Source organism: Telopea speciosissima, chromosome 7 (genome assembly GCF_018873765.1).
Source record: "Telopea speciosissima isolate NSW1024214 ecotype Mountain lineage chromosome 7, Tspe_v1, whole genome shotgun sequence".
In the NCBI taxonomy this organism is placed as follows: domain Eukaryota; kingdom Viridiplantae; phylum Streptophyta; class Magnoliopsida; order Proteales; family Proteaceae; genus Telopea; species Telopea speciosissima.
Genome location: NC_057922.1, coordinates 44,254,099 through 44,267,103, shown reverse-complemented (window position 1 = coordinate 44,267,103; position 13,005 = coordinate 44,254,099). Strand labels below are relative to the sequence as shown.

General features: G+C 38.9%; 1 protein-coding gene across 1 annotated transcript; it reads right to left on the bottom strand.

Annotated features, from left to right (window-relative positions):
- Positions 1 to 612: 612 nt before the first annotated feature.
- Positions 613 to 12,379, bottom strand: LOC122669360 (fructose-bisphosphate aldolase, cytoplasmic isozyme-like). Its single transcript, XM_043866111.1, has 4 exons — positions 12,372 to 12,379; positions 9,118 to 9,123; positions 2,713 to 2,747; positions 613 to 1,656 (listed from the first exon to the last, which is right to left on the bottom strand). Exons 3-4 carry the CDS (start codon positions 2,738 to 2,740, stop codon positions 653 to 655), a joined length of 1,032 nt encoding a protein of 343 aa, XP_043722046.1. The 5' UTR covers positions 2,741 to 2,747; positions 9,118 to 9,123; positions 12,372 to 12,379; the 3' UTR covers positions 613 to 652.
- Between the last annotated feature and the right edge of the window lie 626 nt (positions 12,380 to 13,005).

Sequence of the window (13,005 nt, the reverse complement as noted above, 5' to 3'; positions counted from 1 at the left end):
GAGTGACAAAAGGCTATAGATGACTCATATCTAAGCGTGTGGTCAATGATGTTACACCAAGGGATTCAATAGTCCAATCGTTATCAATATACGAAAAGTTGAAGGTACATTCAATCTCTAATTATAGATTTATGTATTCATGTTCTAGGTTTTTGTGTGGAGCTAGGGTTTCAGATTTGAAACCTAGGGGAGAAAAGTTCACCTTAACCCATGGCGAAGGAAAACTCATTATTCCCGGGCACCATTCCAAGGTTAATGATGGCCATCAGTAGAGGCTTGAGGAAACCCTGGTCCAAGTTCAAAACTAACAAATTCAACAAATTATTTGCTACCACCAATTCTACCAAAGGCACAGGCTATGAGAAAACCAAGAAGGAAAAGAAAAGACTCCAAAGAGTTCCAACTGAAAGGATAAACTCAGATTTAAAATCTCAACTACAAACTTCTACAAACTTAGTTCATCACTCCCCTAACTACGGAATTATACAAAAGATGAAAACCTCATTACGGGTTCAAGGAGGAACTGCTGCTCCCCATTTTCCTATTTCTTATTTTATTTATGGATAATAATAAAAATAGCAGGACAACCCAAAAAAACTTCTTCAGTACTAGGTAGTCCTTGACATGGAGAGCCTCAGAGACACCTACTCCATTAGGCAGATTCACCCTTGTAGGTACCAAGGGTAGCTTCTGAGTTTGCCTTGCACCTCTTCAGGAAGCAAGCCCGTGCTTCTTCGACGTTCTCTTTTTTCCCTTTCCATATCATCAATGCACCGTGCTGCAGACCACGTCCAAAGGAGAATGATAGAGTCCATGGCTTCTTAGCCTCATGCTTATTCATGGCATTGAGGTACAGCGATGCATCCTCCTCACTCATTCCACCGGACAAGAACATCACACCAGGAACTGCAGGAGGTACTGTTCGCTGCAAAGCCCGCACTGTGTACTCTGCCACCAACTCTGGAGATGCCTTCTTGGCCTTTTTTCCAGGGATCACCATGTTGGGCTTCAACAGAGTACCCTCTAGCAGGACATGATGATCATTCAGTGCCTTGTAGACCGCTGCAAGAACACGTTCAGTTACATCCGCACACATGTCAATGTCATGAGCACCCTCGACGACTTGGATATCTGCCTCAACAACTGGAACCAGGCCATTCTCTTGGCAGATAATGGCAGAGCGTGCCAACGTATTAGCATTCTCATGGATGGATAGTGGAGAAGGTTCATTAGGACCAATATTGAACACACCACGCCATTTAGCAAACCGGACACCGACTTCATAATACTTCTGGCAGCGCTGAGCAAGTCCATCAAGTCCAGTTGTGGTGGTCTCACCATTGGTGCCATAAAGCTCAACATATCCCTTGTCAGACTTAACGCCAGGAAGAACTCCTGCTTCCTTCAAGACTTCGACGAAAGGCTTACCATCGTCGGTTTTCTGGAAAACGCCCTCGTCGTAGAGGATTGTACCACTTAGATATTGGAGAGCACCAGGGCAGCATAAGTAAAGTTCACGTAGTGCCTGCCTGTTAGGCTCGGTGTTCTCGACATTGACGCTTGCTAGACGCTTGCCAACAGTCATAGTGGACTCATCAGCAGCTAGGATACCCTTTCCAGGTGTGGCAAGGAAGGCAGCATTGGCAATGAGTTCATCTGCAACAATGGAAGGGATGATCGTTAAATGTTTGAAAAAATTTCATCAATTCACAGTTGCTACTAAGATGACATATTTGATCAGAAATATTGGGAATTAAACCCCAAAAAACCAACAATGTGAACGGTTCTGTGGAAAGAAAAGGTGAAGGCTCAGGAAAAATCAAGAGGAGAATTAGTAAACAGAGAACAATAGCAGGGCCAAAACTGCAAATTACATGAACAAATATGGATTTTGAGAGAAAAAAAATTATTATTCTCAATAACTGGGGTGATTTATGTCAAGTGAAAGAAAGACATCTTCCTGGCGCTCATGAGGATTGAAAATGAGGCTCAAATACTGGCTAAAAACAGGGTAGGGCCTTGAAGGTTACCCTCTCATCCCTATTAAAAAGATTTCAATCCATCACTTTCGACTCAGTAGGATATGAAATACTTGAGAACCCATCACTCTATTTCCTTGATCTTCAACTCTTGTAGAGTCGGGGTTAAGAGAATCCTAGAAAGATTCAGACTTTTGCATGGCTAATTGGCAGAAACCAAACAAGAGAAACAAAAAGGAGAAAGCTACAATGAACTCTTCAAAATTCTCCAAGACTCACTCCAACAATCAATCGAACGATTGATAGACAAATACGAATCTCATATTTTAAAGATAAAACTACACCCATTAACGACAAGAAAATAGAAATTGAAACCAAACCAAATATCTGATACATCGAAGAAAATTGAAAATTAAGAACCCACATAAGAGAATAACATGTTGGATAATAGATCTGAAACGATCAAATATATACGAGTACGACGACATTACCAGACCAGATCATCTAAGAAGAATAAGAAAAAACAAATTTGGTTGGTCAAACAAAGTACAAACCAAATGAAATCACGTAAGAAATAACTCATCAAACAACATCGATAAAAGATACCAAAAACAAATTACTAGATCAAAATCAAATCCAACACTATTACAGAGGCACAATAAGAAAATCCCAATGGAATCCAAAAATAAAACTAGAAGAAAAAAAAGACCAGTAGAGAAACGAAGCACATTACCATGGTACTTCCCCTTGTAGCAAGACATGTTTGAGCTGTGTAAGCTAAGAAAAAATTACTTTTCCTCCAAGAAAATTTGCAGAGAGAAAAAAGATGAATTGGGATTAGTGACGGTAAGGATTACATTTTACACACTTTTTATAGATCGGAAAAGAGGAAAAGAAGAAAAGATAGAATTGTTGTCTTACCAACAAAAAAAGCAGATAGATCTAAGGCGATCCACGTATTCCTCAATGAGAATGGACTTTTTATTAGGCAGTCGAAAGAAACAGATTAAGAGAAGGCTTTCCAAAAAAAGGTTAACTAACGAATATCCGGATCTCATGCCAGGATGGAAAGCCTAACTAACGAATATCCGGATCTCATGCCAGGATTAGGGTTCAACAACAAATCCCCTTTTAGCGTTTCGCCTCCTTAACGCGGACTCTCTTCTCTTGAACAAGTTGGTTGGCCATCAAGGTCTTATCCAAAGTATCCAAAAGATTCTGTCAATCCGGGCAGCGTGCAGCCATGTACAACACCTGAGTGAGGCGTTGCACATTTATCGCCTTACCCCTACTTGGGCAAGGCGTTGGGCAGGGGGTAAGGCGGTAAATGCGCAGCACCTCACTCAGGTGCTGCACATGGCTGCACGCTGCCTGGATTGACAGGAGCCGAGTCCAACTTTGACGTAACTTCTTTCCATCTTTTGAGTCCCAACACCCCTCTTTTCCACTTCCTATCCTCTTTAATCTTTTTTGGGGCCCGTCCTTGGTAAGTGACTCTAGGTTTACCTGGGTACTATGCGAACGACTGTGCCATCGGTCCCGCCGCTTCATATTCTTTCCCTCTTTTTCCTCCTTTTTCTTCCCATACTACCCCATTCTACGCGATTACTATTCTTGCTCTCTTTTTCCTTTCTTCTTCTACCCTCTTCTCCGGTCTAGGCGTTCTCTAGTCTGGAGTTTTACTTTGCCCTGTTAGTGGTTCTGTTCTTTCTCTCTTTTCTTTTTCTGTTGAGACTGTGCTTTGTACTATGTCACAGTTTCAATCTTCCTCTCGTCATTGTCAGTCTGTGATTGCGGCTCATGGTCGTGGTGCTACAAGGTCTGGTGGTTTTCAGACTGATTCTTCCCAACGACGTTTTCCTTCTGCTGTATGGAGGGTTCCAGTGACTGATCAGCAGAGTTCTTTGGATGGTAGTGGGATCCGGCCGTTGTTAGCTTCTAAGATTTTATATGGCTTTACCCTTGGCTATCCTCACCCTTCCCAGGACTCTCTCTGTGCGAAGTTGGTGGACCTCTGGGAGTCTACGGGAGCCGTGTATCTATGTTGTTATGAGAAAGGGGGGGGGTTTATAATGGAGTTTAATAGTAGTCGGAGCGGGACAAAGTCTGGGATCTTGGTCCCTAGTGGTGCGGATGAACTCTTATTAATCTTGTTGAACATGCACTGGATGACGATCGATATGCTTATGAACTGAAATTTTTTCCTATTTGGGTGCATCTTTGCTCCATTTCGGCTGAGTTCTGTTCTTTTAACACGGTAAAACAGGCGGTTTCATGTATTGGTAAACTTCTTGATCTTCACTTTCATAGCAATGATGCTGCTCCTGTAGCAGGTGTGGTGTGGGCGAAGGTTCTATTCAAGCTTAAACAGCAAGTTTGTTTAACCTCCATTATCCGCAAACCTAATGAAGATTCGCTGCCCGTTTCCTTTAAGTATGAAGCTTTCAAAATTTGCTACCGCTATGGTCGTTTCTTCCATGTTGCAAAATTTTGTTCCTTTGTCAAACCATCTTTGAGCCGACGGATTCCGTGGGGGAACTTTGAGTCGGCCCTCACTCACCCTCTTTATATCAACTCTACTGTAACGCCCCCAAAACCACCCTAGCGGTTTAGGGACATTGACGGTCCACAAGATCGTTTATGTCAAGGAGATATGAACCGGAGTAGAACCAAAACACAAACACAAGTCTAAAATGCATAGATTAAGACTTCAAATAAAGTAGGGTAGTTAAACTAAGCTATTACAACTTTCAAATTAAACTTAAAATTCTTAAATAAAGGTTACAATCTCAAAAAAGTTAATTAAACTCTAACAAACTATAAGTTCTTCTAAAATTTAAAGAAAGTGTAAAGTTTCTAATAGTAGTTGCCATCTTCTACTCCAAATGCTTCGTCCTCTTGGACCTCCTCCTCTAGTACATCATCACATCCAGGTTCGCATTCATAAAGTTGTTCATCTGAAAAATGGTGAGGGTAAGCTTCGGGAAAAGCTTAGCAAGTAAATCCACAACAACTATACATGTGTGAAAACATGCACAAGTAATACAAAATGTAAAGACATACAACAGTATGTATATATAGATCCTAAAAAGAAAACAAAATGATCATAACCATATTTGCTTATCACCACTACCGTAATGAAAAGTATATATGACAACAATCAATAAAAGATATATCGAAAGAACATAAAATAACAAACACATCACTCCCTAATGGACTAGTGTGAGCTAGTAACCATACACTACTCAAGACCCTCATGATAGCGGCGTATGAACTCCAACTATGATTAACTATAACACCACTGTCCCCTCTCCATCAAGAAACTAATGGAGAAACTAGTGACCAAACTTGCCCCTGCACTCCTGGAGAGTTTTTGATCATCACTCCTCTTTCTAGTAGTCCATATATCTCCAATAAGGGTAAGCCCGTAGCTCAAAAATCCGTCGACTTATCCTTACCCCAACACTTTTACCTATGTCGATAAGGTAACAGAAAAGAACATCCATGCTTATACATAAAGCTATACAACAAGTCTAGAATTTAGGGTTAGCCACTCCCTATATTCCAAATACTAAAACGTTTATTTAAGAGTTGTAAAAGAAAGAAAAAAAAAAAACTTAAAAATAAATCGAGTTTCATCAACATATCATGGCATAGAATGCAATACATAAATCGAGAAGATTTGGCAAAATCTTTGCACAAAGTTGTCATCAAGCATATTCAATTCCAATAGAATATAAATCGATAAATCAAATAAAAATCAGATTTAAATCCATCATCCAAAAATATCATACATTAGATTATAATCATGAAGAATCGTTCATAGACCTTTATCATACTATCAACAAATAGGCATTGGATTCATTAGTCTATAAACATGACATTATTAAAATTCTGCTCACACATATGTGACTTAAATCATAAGAAAATCACCATTCCTTGCAAGCAATCATGTGTGAACAATTTAATTGAGTAAAAAGCATGAATGAAATATGTTTTTGGCATGATAAATCTCAATCTAAAACTAAATTTCAGATTTAAACAATGTTTTAAAACAAATTTTATATGAAGAGAAAATATCAAGTATAATAGTTGAAGATCTACTCACCTTGTGTGAAGCAATTTAGGGTTTCTATAAGTGATCTCAAATCAATGCTTCAATAATATTGATATATGTCTTCCTAATTAAGAATCACTTAAATGGAGTCTTATGATTAAGGTAATGATGAAATCAACATCAATATATTGCATAAACTCGGATTTCGGAAACACAGATTTTTTGACAGAATGACCTACTTTCAATAAATTAGTGATATCTCTCTGCTCAGAACTCAGTTTGGGCTGATTCAAGTTGGATTATGAAGATAAGAGATGACGCTACGTTTTATTATGAAATAAGAGTTTCCAAATTTGGCTCCAAAAAGGATCAAAATTGGACCACAAGTTGGTGGTTCTGCATAATCCGAATTTCCTTCTTTTTCTTCTCTCTTCTTCTTCTTCTCTTCCTCTCTATAGTCCACGAATTTTACTCTCTCCCTCTCTCTCTCTCTCTCTCAAATTTATGATAAAAGGAATGAGGATTGGGATTTAGTTATGGAGATTTAATTCTAACAAGAAAGAAGGTGGGAAGAATCCAATTTTGTCTCTAACTACATCTATTTACTTGTCCTCCAATGAAAATATTTTAAAATGAATCTTGACTTAAGATTTTTAAATTAAAATTTTAGATTAGGTAATTTAATTTTAGTTCAAATTTTTTTTTTATTAGGATTTTATTTTATGAAGACTTTCTTTTTCCAAGTTTGAGTTTTCAACCAATTGGAGATTGCCACCTCACCTTTCCTTATCAATCCATAGTACTTCCCTATCTAAAATCTATGACCTCCCAAGTTAGAATCATGGCAGACATTCTAAGCCCTATAAAATTATAAAAAATAAAATATTTAGTTGCTCTTCTAAAGAATAGAACTTTAGACCTCTAATAAATTAAATTAAATGTCTAATTGTGAATTATTTTTCAAATCAAATTATATATATTATAAATAAAACCCTAATTCTACACTTAGGCAAGAAATAAACTCAAAATGAGGGTGTTCCACTAGGGCACACTACTTAACATACATGCATATGTGCACCTCCAACTAGTCCAAGTTCCTACATTTCAGCTTGCCATAATCTTGCATTAGGTAAAAAGACCAAATTACACCTAGTCCAAAATCAGGGTATTACATCTACGGTGATGCACCCTTCCTCGGTTATGGATGTAGCCATGCTGGAGCCTGATTTTACGTCTTCTGATGAGTTGGGCTTGCCGATTTCTAGTCCGGGTCAGTTTGTTTCAATGGAAGTGGATGCTCCTCCAACCCTTCCTGTCTATGATGCTGTGGCTCCTACTGTGACGTCGGAGGCGTGTCTGCTAGTTCCTGAAGTTTCAATCTTTGATCCGGTTCCTTTGAGTGATGCTACCCATTGCTCTTCTGCTGTCATGCTGCTAGATCCTAGTCCCCCTTCTAGTGAGGACACTTTTATCTCTTCTGTGTTCGTGGATTTTCAACCTTTGCCCCTGTTTGGGGATTCGTTCACTGATGTTGTGTCTGCTGAGGCAAAAATCAATGTGTCTAGTGATCATGGCTTTGAAGACGCCCACGGCTATTCTGGGACTGAGTTTGTTGCCTCTGATCATGCTGGGAAGAATCCGCCCTCCTCCTCTGTGGGTTTGAATGATGGCGGGAATGCTTTTTTTGTGGGTTCTGTTGTACCCCTTCCTCCTTCCAAGAAGCATAAGTTCATGTAGCCTGATATATCCCCATCCATCCTCTCGGCTTTCACCTCCATTAAAGATCTCATGGAATCTTCTCTTGCCCAAGCCTCTGACCCGGATGCACTATTGCTCTTGGTCCATGAATGGATGAAGGACTTCTCCTCCCACGCCTCCTTTCAAGCTGAACCCACATACTTTGATGGCACACCCGTCCACACAGCACCTAGGGAAGTACATGGGTCACTGACTCCTAGTTCGGTAACATTCTACCTTTTGCACTCTGAGTTCTTTAACTTTTTCTTTGTCCTCTTTGTGCTTATGATTTATGTTTCTGTTAGTATTTGGTTACTTAATTTACACTTCCATCGATGCTCTTTTATGCCCTGTCGTTCTCTGTAATCCCTACTGCATGTGTCATTTTCTGTTTATTTTAACCTTGTCTGTTCTTTGTTACCTTTTTACCAACATGATCTGTTTTTCCTGGAATATCCGTGGCATTAATAATGCTTTCTCTAAAAGATGTGTTGGTATTTATGCTAAGAAATATAATCCTGACTTAGTGTTTCTCTGTGAGACCAAATGTTGCAATCATGTTTCTCTAAAATTGTTAGGCCTCTCTAAGAAATTTTTGTTGCTGGCCCATATTGATAGTTCCCCTGATTTCAAGGGCAAAGGTGGTTTGTGTGTCTTTGGGCAATATTCACTGGAAATTCTTGACATTCTGTATGGATCCCAGTTTATTGGCATTAAGATGAATGATAAATGAATGGGTGTGATTTGGTGTTTTTTTATCTATGCCCCACCACATTTGTCCCTTAGACTTGGTTTTTGGGATGAACTATTTTTGGTTTTATCTTCTGTCCAAGAACCTTTTTGTATTATTGGTGATTTTAATGAACTCCTTGATCAGTCTGAGAAATTTGGTGGCTCCTTATTCCACCCCTCTGCTTCCTCTAATTGGCTTCTTGATCTGATTTCTCTTCTCTCTTTGGAGGAGGTAAAACTTTGTGGATCACATTTTACTTGGTCTAACCAACATAAACCACCCACTATCATTAAAGAATGTCTTGATAGAGCTTTCTGCTTTGAGTTTTGGTTTCATCTTTCGCCTTTGACTTCTCTACAAAAACTACCCTCTTTATGCTAGGACCACAATCCTATTATCCTTACTACTTCATCTTCAAAACCTTCTTTCCGGAAAATTTTCCACTTTCAGCTTGCTTGGACCCATCACCCTGACTTCTCCTAGGTATGTGCAACTTTTGGAAAGATACTTCTCATGACTCGTTTCCCGGCCGACTTGCTTCCTTCTCTAATTTACTTCGAGGATGGAATAAACATGTGTTTGGTCATATTGATGGACTGAAAGACCGGCTTATCTCTCTGTATGGATCCCTTGAGGACCTACCATCCCCTCCTTTGAATGATATTGAGGATTGCTATGCTAAAATTAAATGGGTCCTATATGCAGAGGAATGTTATTGGCTTCAGAAATCCAAACAAAATTTCCTTATATCTGGTGATCGCAACACACGTTTTTTCCATCAAATGGCGAAGCACAATCTAAGACGCAGGAAAATTGATCATATTTTATTGGATGATGGCTCTAGGTTAACTGAACCAAATTCAATTGCGTTAGCCTTTGTTGATCATTTTAGCCAGCTGTTTACAACTTTTGATCCTTTGGATGCAAGCTTTATTGAATGTCTATTCCCTTCTATCATTCTTGCCAGTAACAGTGACTCTCTTTGCTCTCCTCCTACTCTGGATGGAATCAAGCATACGGTTTTTTCTCTTAGCCTTCTTAAAGCCCAGGGGATCGACGGGTTTCAGGTTTGTTTCTTCCAGAAATTTTGGGAAGATATTAAGTATCCTCTCTCACACTTCATATCTGATTGTTTCTCTTCCCTATCCATACCTTCGACTATCAACCAGACTTTGATCTATCTCATTCCCAAGTTTGATTTTGCTAACCACATGCGTGATTTCAGACCTATCAGTTTGTGTACTGTTACCTATAAAATTATTGCAAAACTCATTGCCCATAGACTTAAACCTCTGCTTCAACTTTTTGTTTCACCCTTCCAAGGTGCTTTTGTGCAGGGCCGTCAAATTTCTGATAATATTGTTACTGCACATGAGGTCTTTCATTTCCTCAACCATAAGCGAGGAAGGGAGGGTTTTGTGGCTATTAAGATTGACATGTCTAAGGGCTATGACCGAATGGAATGGTCTTTTTTGACCTCAATTTTTAAATTTCTCGGTTTTGGCAGTCGTTCAGGTGATCTCATCTCACTTTTAATCTCTTCTACTTCTTTCTCTGTTAAACTGGAAGGAAGCCCTTGTGGTCTATTTAGGGGTACGAGAGGACTAAGACAAGGGTGCCCTTTAAGTCCTTACTTGTTTATCACTGGTATGGAGGTTCTGTCCCATCTTCTTTCTGCCTATAAGGACCTAGACCTTTTTCATGGAATCAAAGTTGCAAGGGGTGCTCCAGAAATTACCCATCTGTTCTTTGCTGATGATATATTTATCTTTTGCAGAGCTTCTGATGAGGACTTATTAACCATTAAGGCAATTTTGGATCTGTTTTCTGATTTGTCTGGCCAACAGCTTAACTTAACTAGAAGTGGCCTGTATTTTAGTAAGAATGTTTCAGAGTTTGGGGAGTCTAGACTTAGTTCCCTTCTGGGCATCCCTCCTATGAATCCTGACTCTTTATATCTTGGTACTTCTCTTTTTCCCCAAAAATTTAAGGTTAAACAACTTATGCCCTTGGTTAACAGAATTAATTGTAGACTTTCTACTTGGATTTCTAACAGTCTCTCCTATGCAGGACGTGGAGTGGTTATAAAATCTATTTTAAGTTCTTTACCTACCTATCAAATGAGTTGCTTTTATTTTCCTAAACTGATTTGTAGGAGAATTGATTCTATTAGCTATACTTTTTGGTGTGGTGGTAACAATGATGTAAGGAAAACCTCCCTGCTGTCTTGGAAAAAATTATGCTCTCCTACTTATTTGGGCAGTTTAGGATTTCGCCTTGCTCGACTGCCTTGCCCTTCTCCTTCGTATAGGATGAAGATTATTAACTGACAATCACTATGTGTGGGCTAGAGTTCTTAAGGCTAAATATTTTCCCCACACCTCCCTTTTTGACCCCTGTACTAAGCTAAAGAGGGGCTCTTGGACATGGAATAATATCACTAAAATTATCTAGCCCCTCAAATCCTTCTGTTTAAGAAAGATAGGAAATGACTGTGATACTTATTTCTGGACCGATCCTTGGATACCTTCGATTCCAACCTTTACTATTAAACCGGCTGAATCCCAAAGGACCTATCCTGAAAAGGTTAGCCTATTTATTAATGCTTCCTCTTGGAATGAGGGGTTGCTTATAAGCACAGTTCTTACTTATGTTAATAATATCTACAGCATCCCCTGTTCTGACTCTGCTGACACTTGGTGGTGCTCTCGTTCTAAAGATGGGCGTTTCAACACAAAAAAAAGTGGCACATTTTCTTCCCTGTTCAACTTTAAATGATTTTTCTTGTGCCACATGGTGGAAGTTGTAGGGATTCCGGTTAAGGATTTTGTTTCGAAATGGACTCAGGTCGATCCCACTTGTGCTTTCTGTGGCACTTGTAATGAGACCCTCTGGCATATCTTCCTCTCCTGTGATTGGATTAAACATATCTGGGCACCTGGTCCACTGGGTCTGAGGATGGAATTCATTTCTTTCCCTTCTATCAGACATTTCTGCATCTCTAGCTTTCTTAGCCGCCGGCTTGATAAGACTTCCCTCATTTGGTTTATCTCTGTTTTTATAATAACTTGTTATGTTGTAGTTTTAATTCTATTAAGCCTGATCCTTCTGTCGTGTTGCGGAAGATTGAACATTGGTTGCTGGATCTCCATCTAGCCCCTCCTTTAATCAAGTTGGATTCTCTGTTATATGCTGATACGTTTATCTCATCATGTCCTAATATGCTTTTACCTACTTTAGATTTTCCTGTTTTGTTATGTGCAGGGTTTGATCCCAGAGACATAGGAGGTATAGATTACTCTGGCTGGGCCTTTTGCATTTTGCTAGATGGCAAACTCATTTTGTTGGCTGCAGGACAGATTAAAACCACACATACTCTGGAACCGGAGTTAACTGGAATCCTTTATGGTTTGGACCATGCATTTATGAGAGGTTTGAAGCGGAAAGAAATTTGGTGTTCCAATCAAGCGTTACCAAGACTTTTTCCAACTCCATCCCGTTCTCCCTGGCCTTTTGAAGTCCTGAACCTTTTTTTGCAGATAGTGGACCGAGTTAAAGGAATGTCTTTTAAAACTCTTTCTCAATCCTCACTTCGTAATTGGCTGCAGTATTATGTTAGGCTAACTAATAGTACTACTACTTGCTGTTTTTTTGATTCTTGTGTACATTTGCCTTCGTAACCTTATAAAATTTTCTTTTCTCATAAAAAAAAAAAAAGAAAAAAAAAAGACAAGGCTTTCCATGTATGCGTTGCGTTGCACAACACACTTACTTTTTATATGGCTGTTTTTAGGGAGTCATGTTAAACCCTATCCAATTGTTTCGACCGAACGTGCAAAACCCTTTAGTCCCCATTTATACTTACAAAAGCTGAGAGGACATCATTAATTATTTTGTCTACTGATGTGGCACTTCAAAATTCGACCTCTTTGTTATTGGTGAGATTTTGGTTACCTTTATGGAAAAATAAATAATTATTTAAAAAATTTTGGTAAACAAAAATACTATTGAAGAACATGGATTACACCACTAGTATCTGAGACTGAATCAACAGAAATACATGGATTGAAATTGGGTCAAACTATCTTATTCGTAAGAGATAGAGCCCTTCTGACAAGGGAATCAACGACAACATTAGCTTCCATTGTTATATACTAAAATGAAACCTAGTCAAAATAAGTAAACAACTGTTTAATATCACTGACAATCGGTCTAATTGAAAGGGCCAAAATCTTCATGAAATCATGCAGATAAGAGATTATCTCTTGGCTGTCACTCTCCACCACCAACATATATGTTCCTTCTAAAACCGTAATGGAAAGTAGCCCTTTGAACAAAAAAAGTTAAAAACATTAAAAAAAAAAAAAAGTTTATAAAACTGAAACCAACTATAAACGGTTTTGGTTTTACCTTAAAAAGCTTGCATCGAACCGAACCGATTAATACCCTTAGTTTCGACCTTCTACGCTGTATTCCAACCATAGAGGATGGTTCACCCA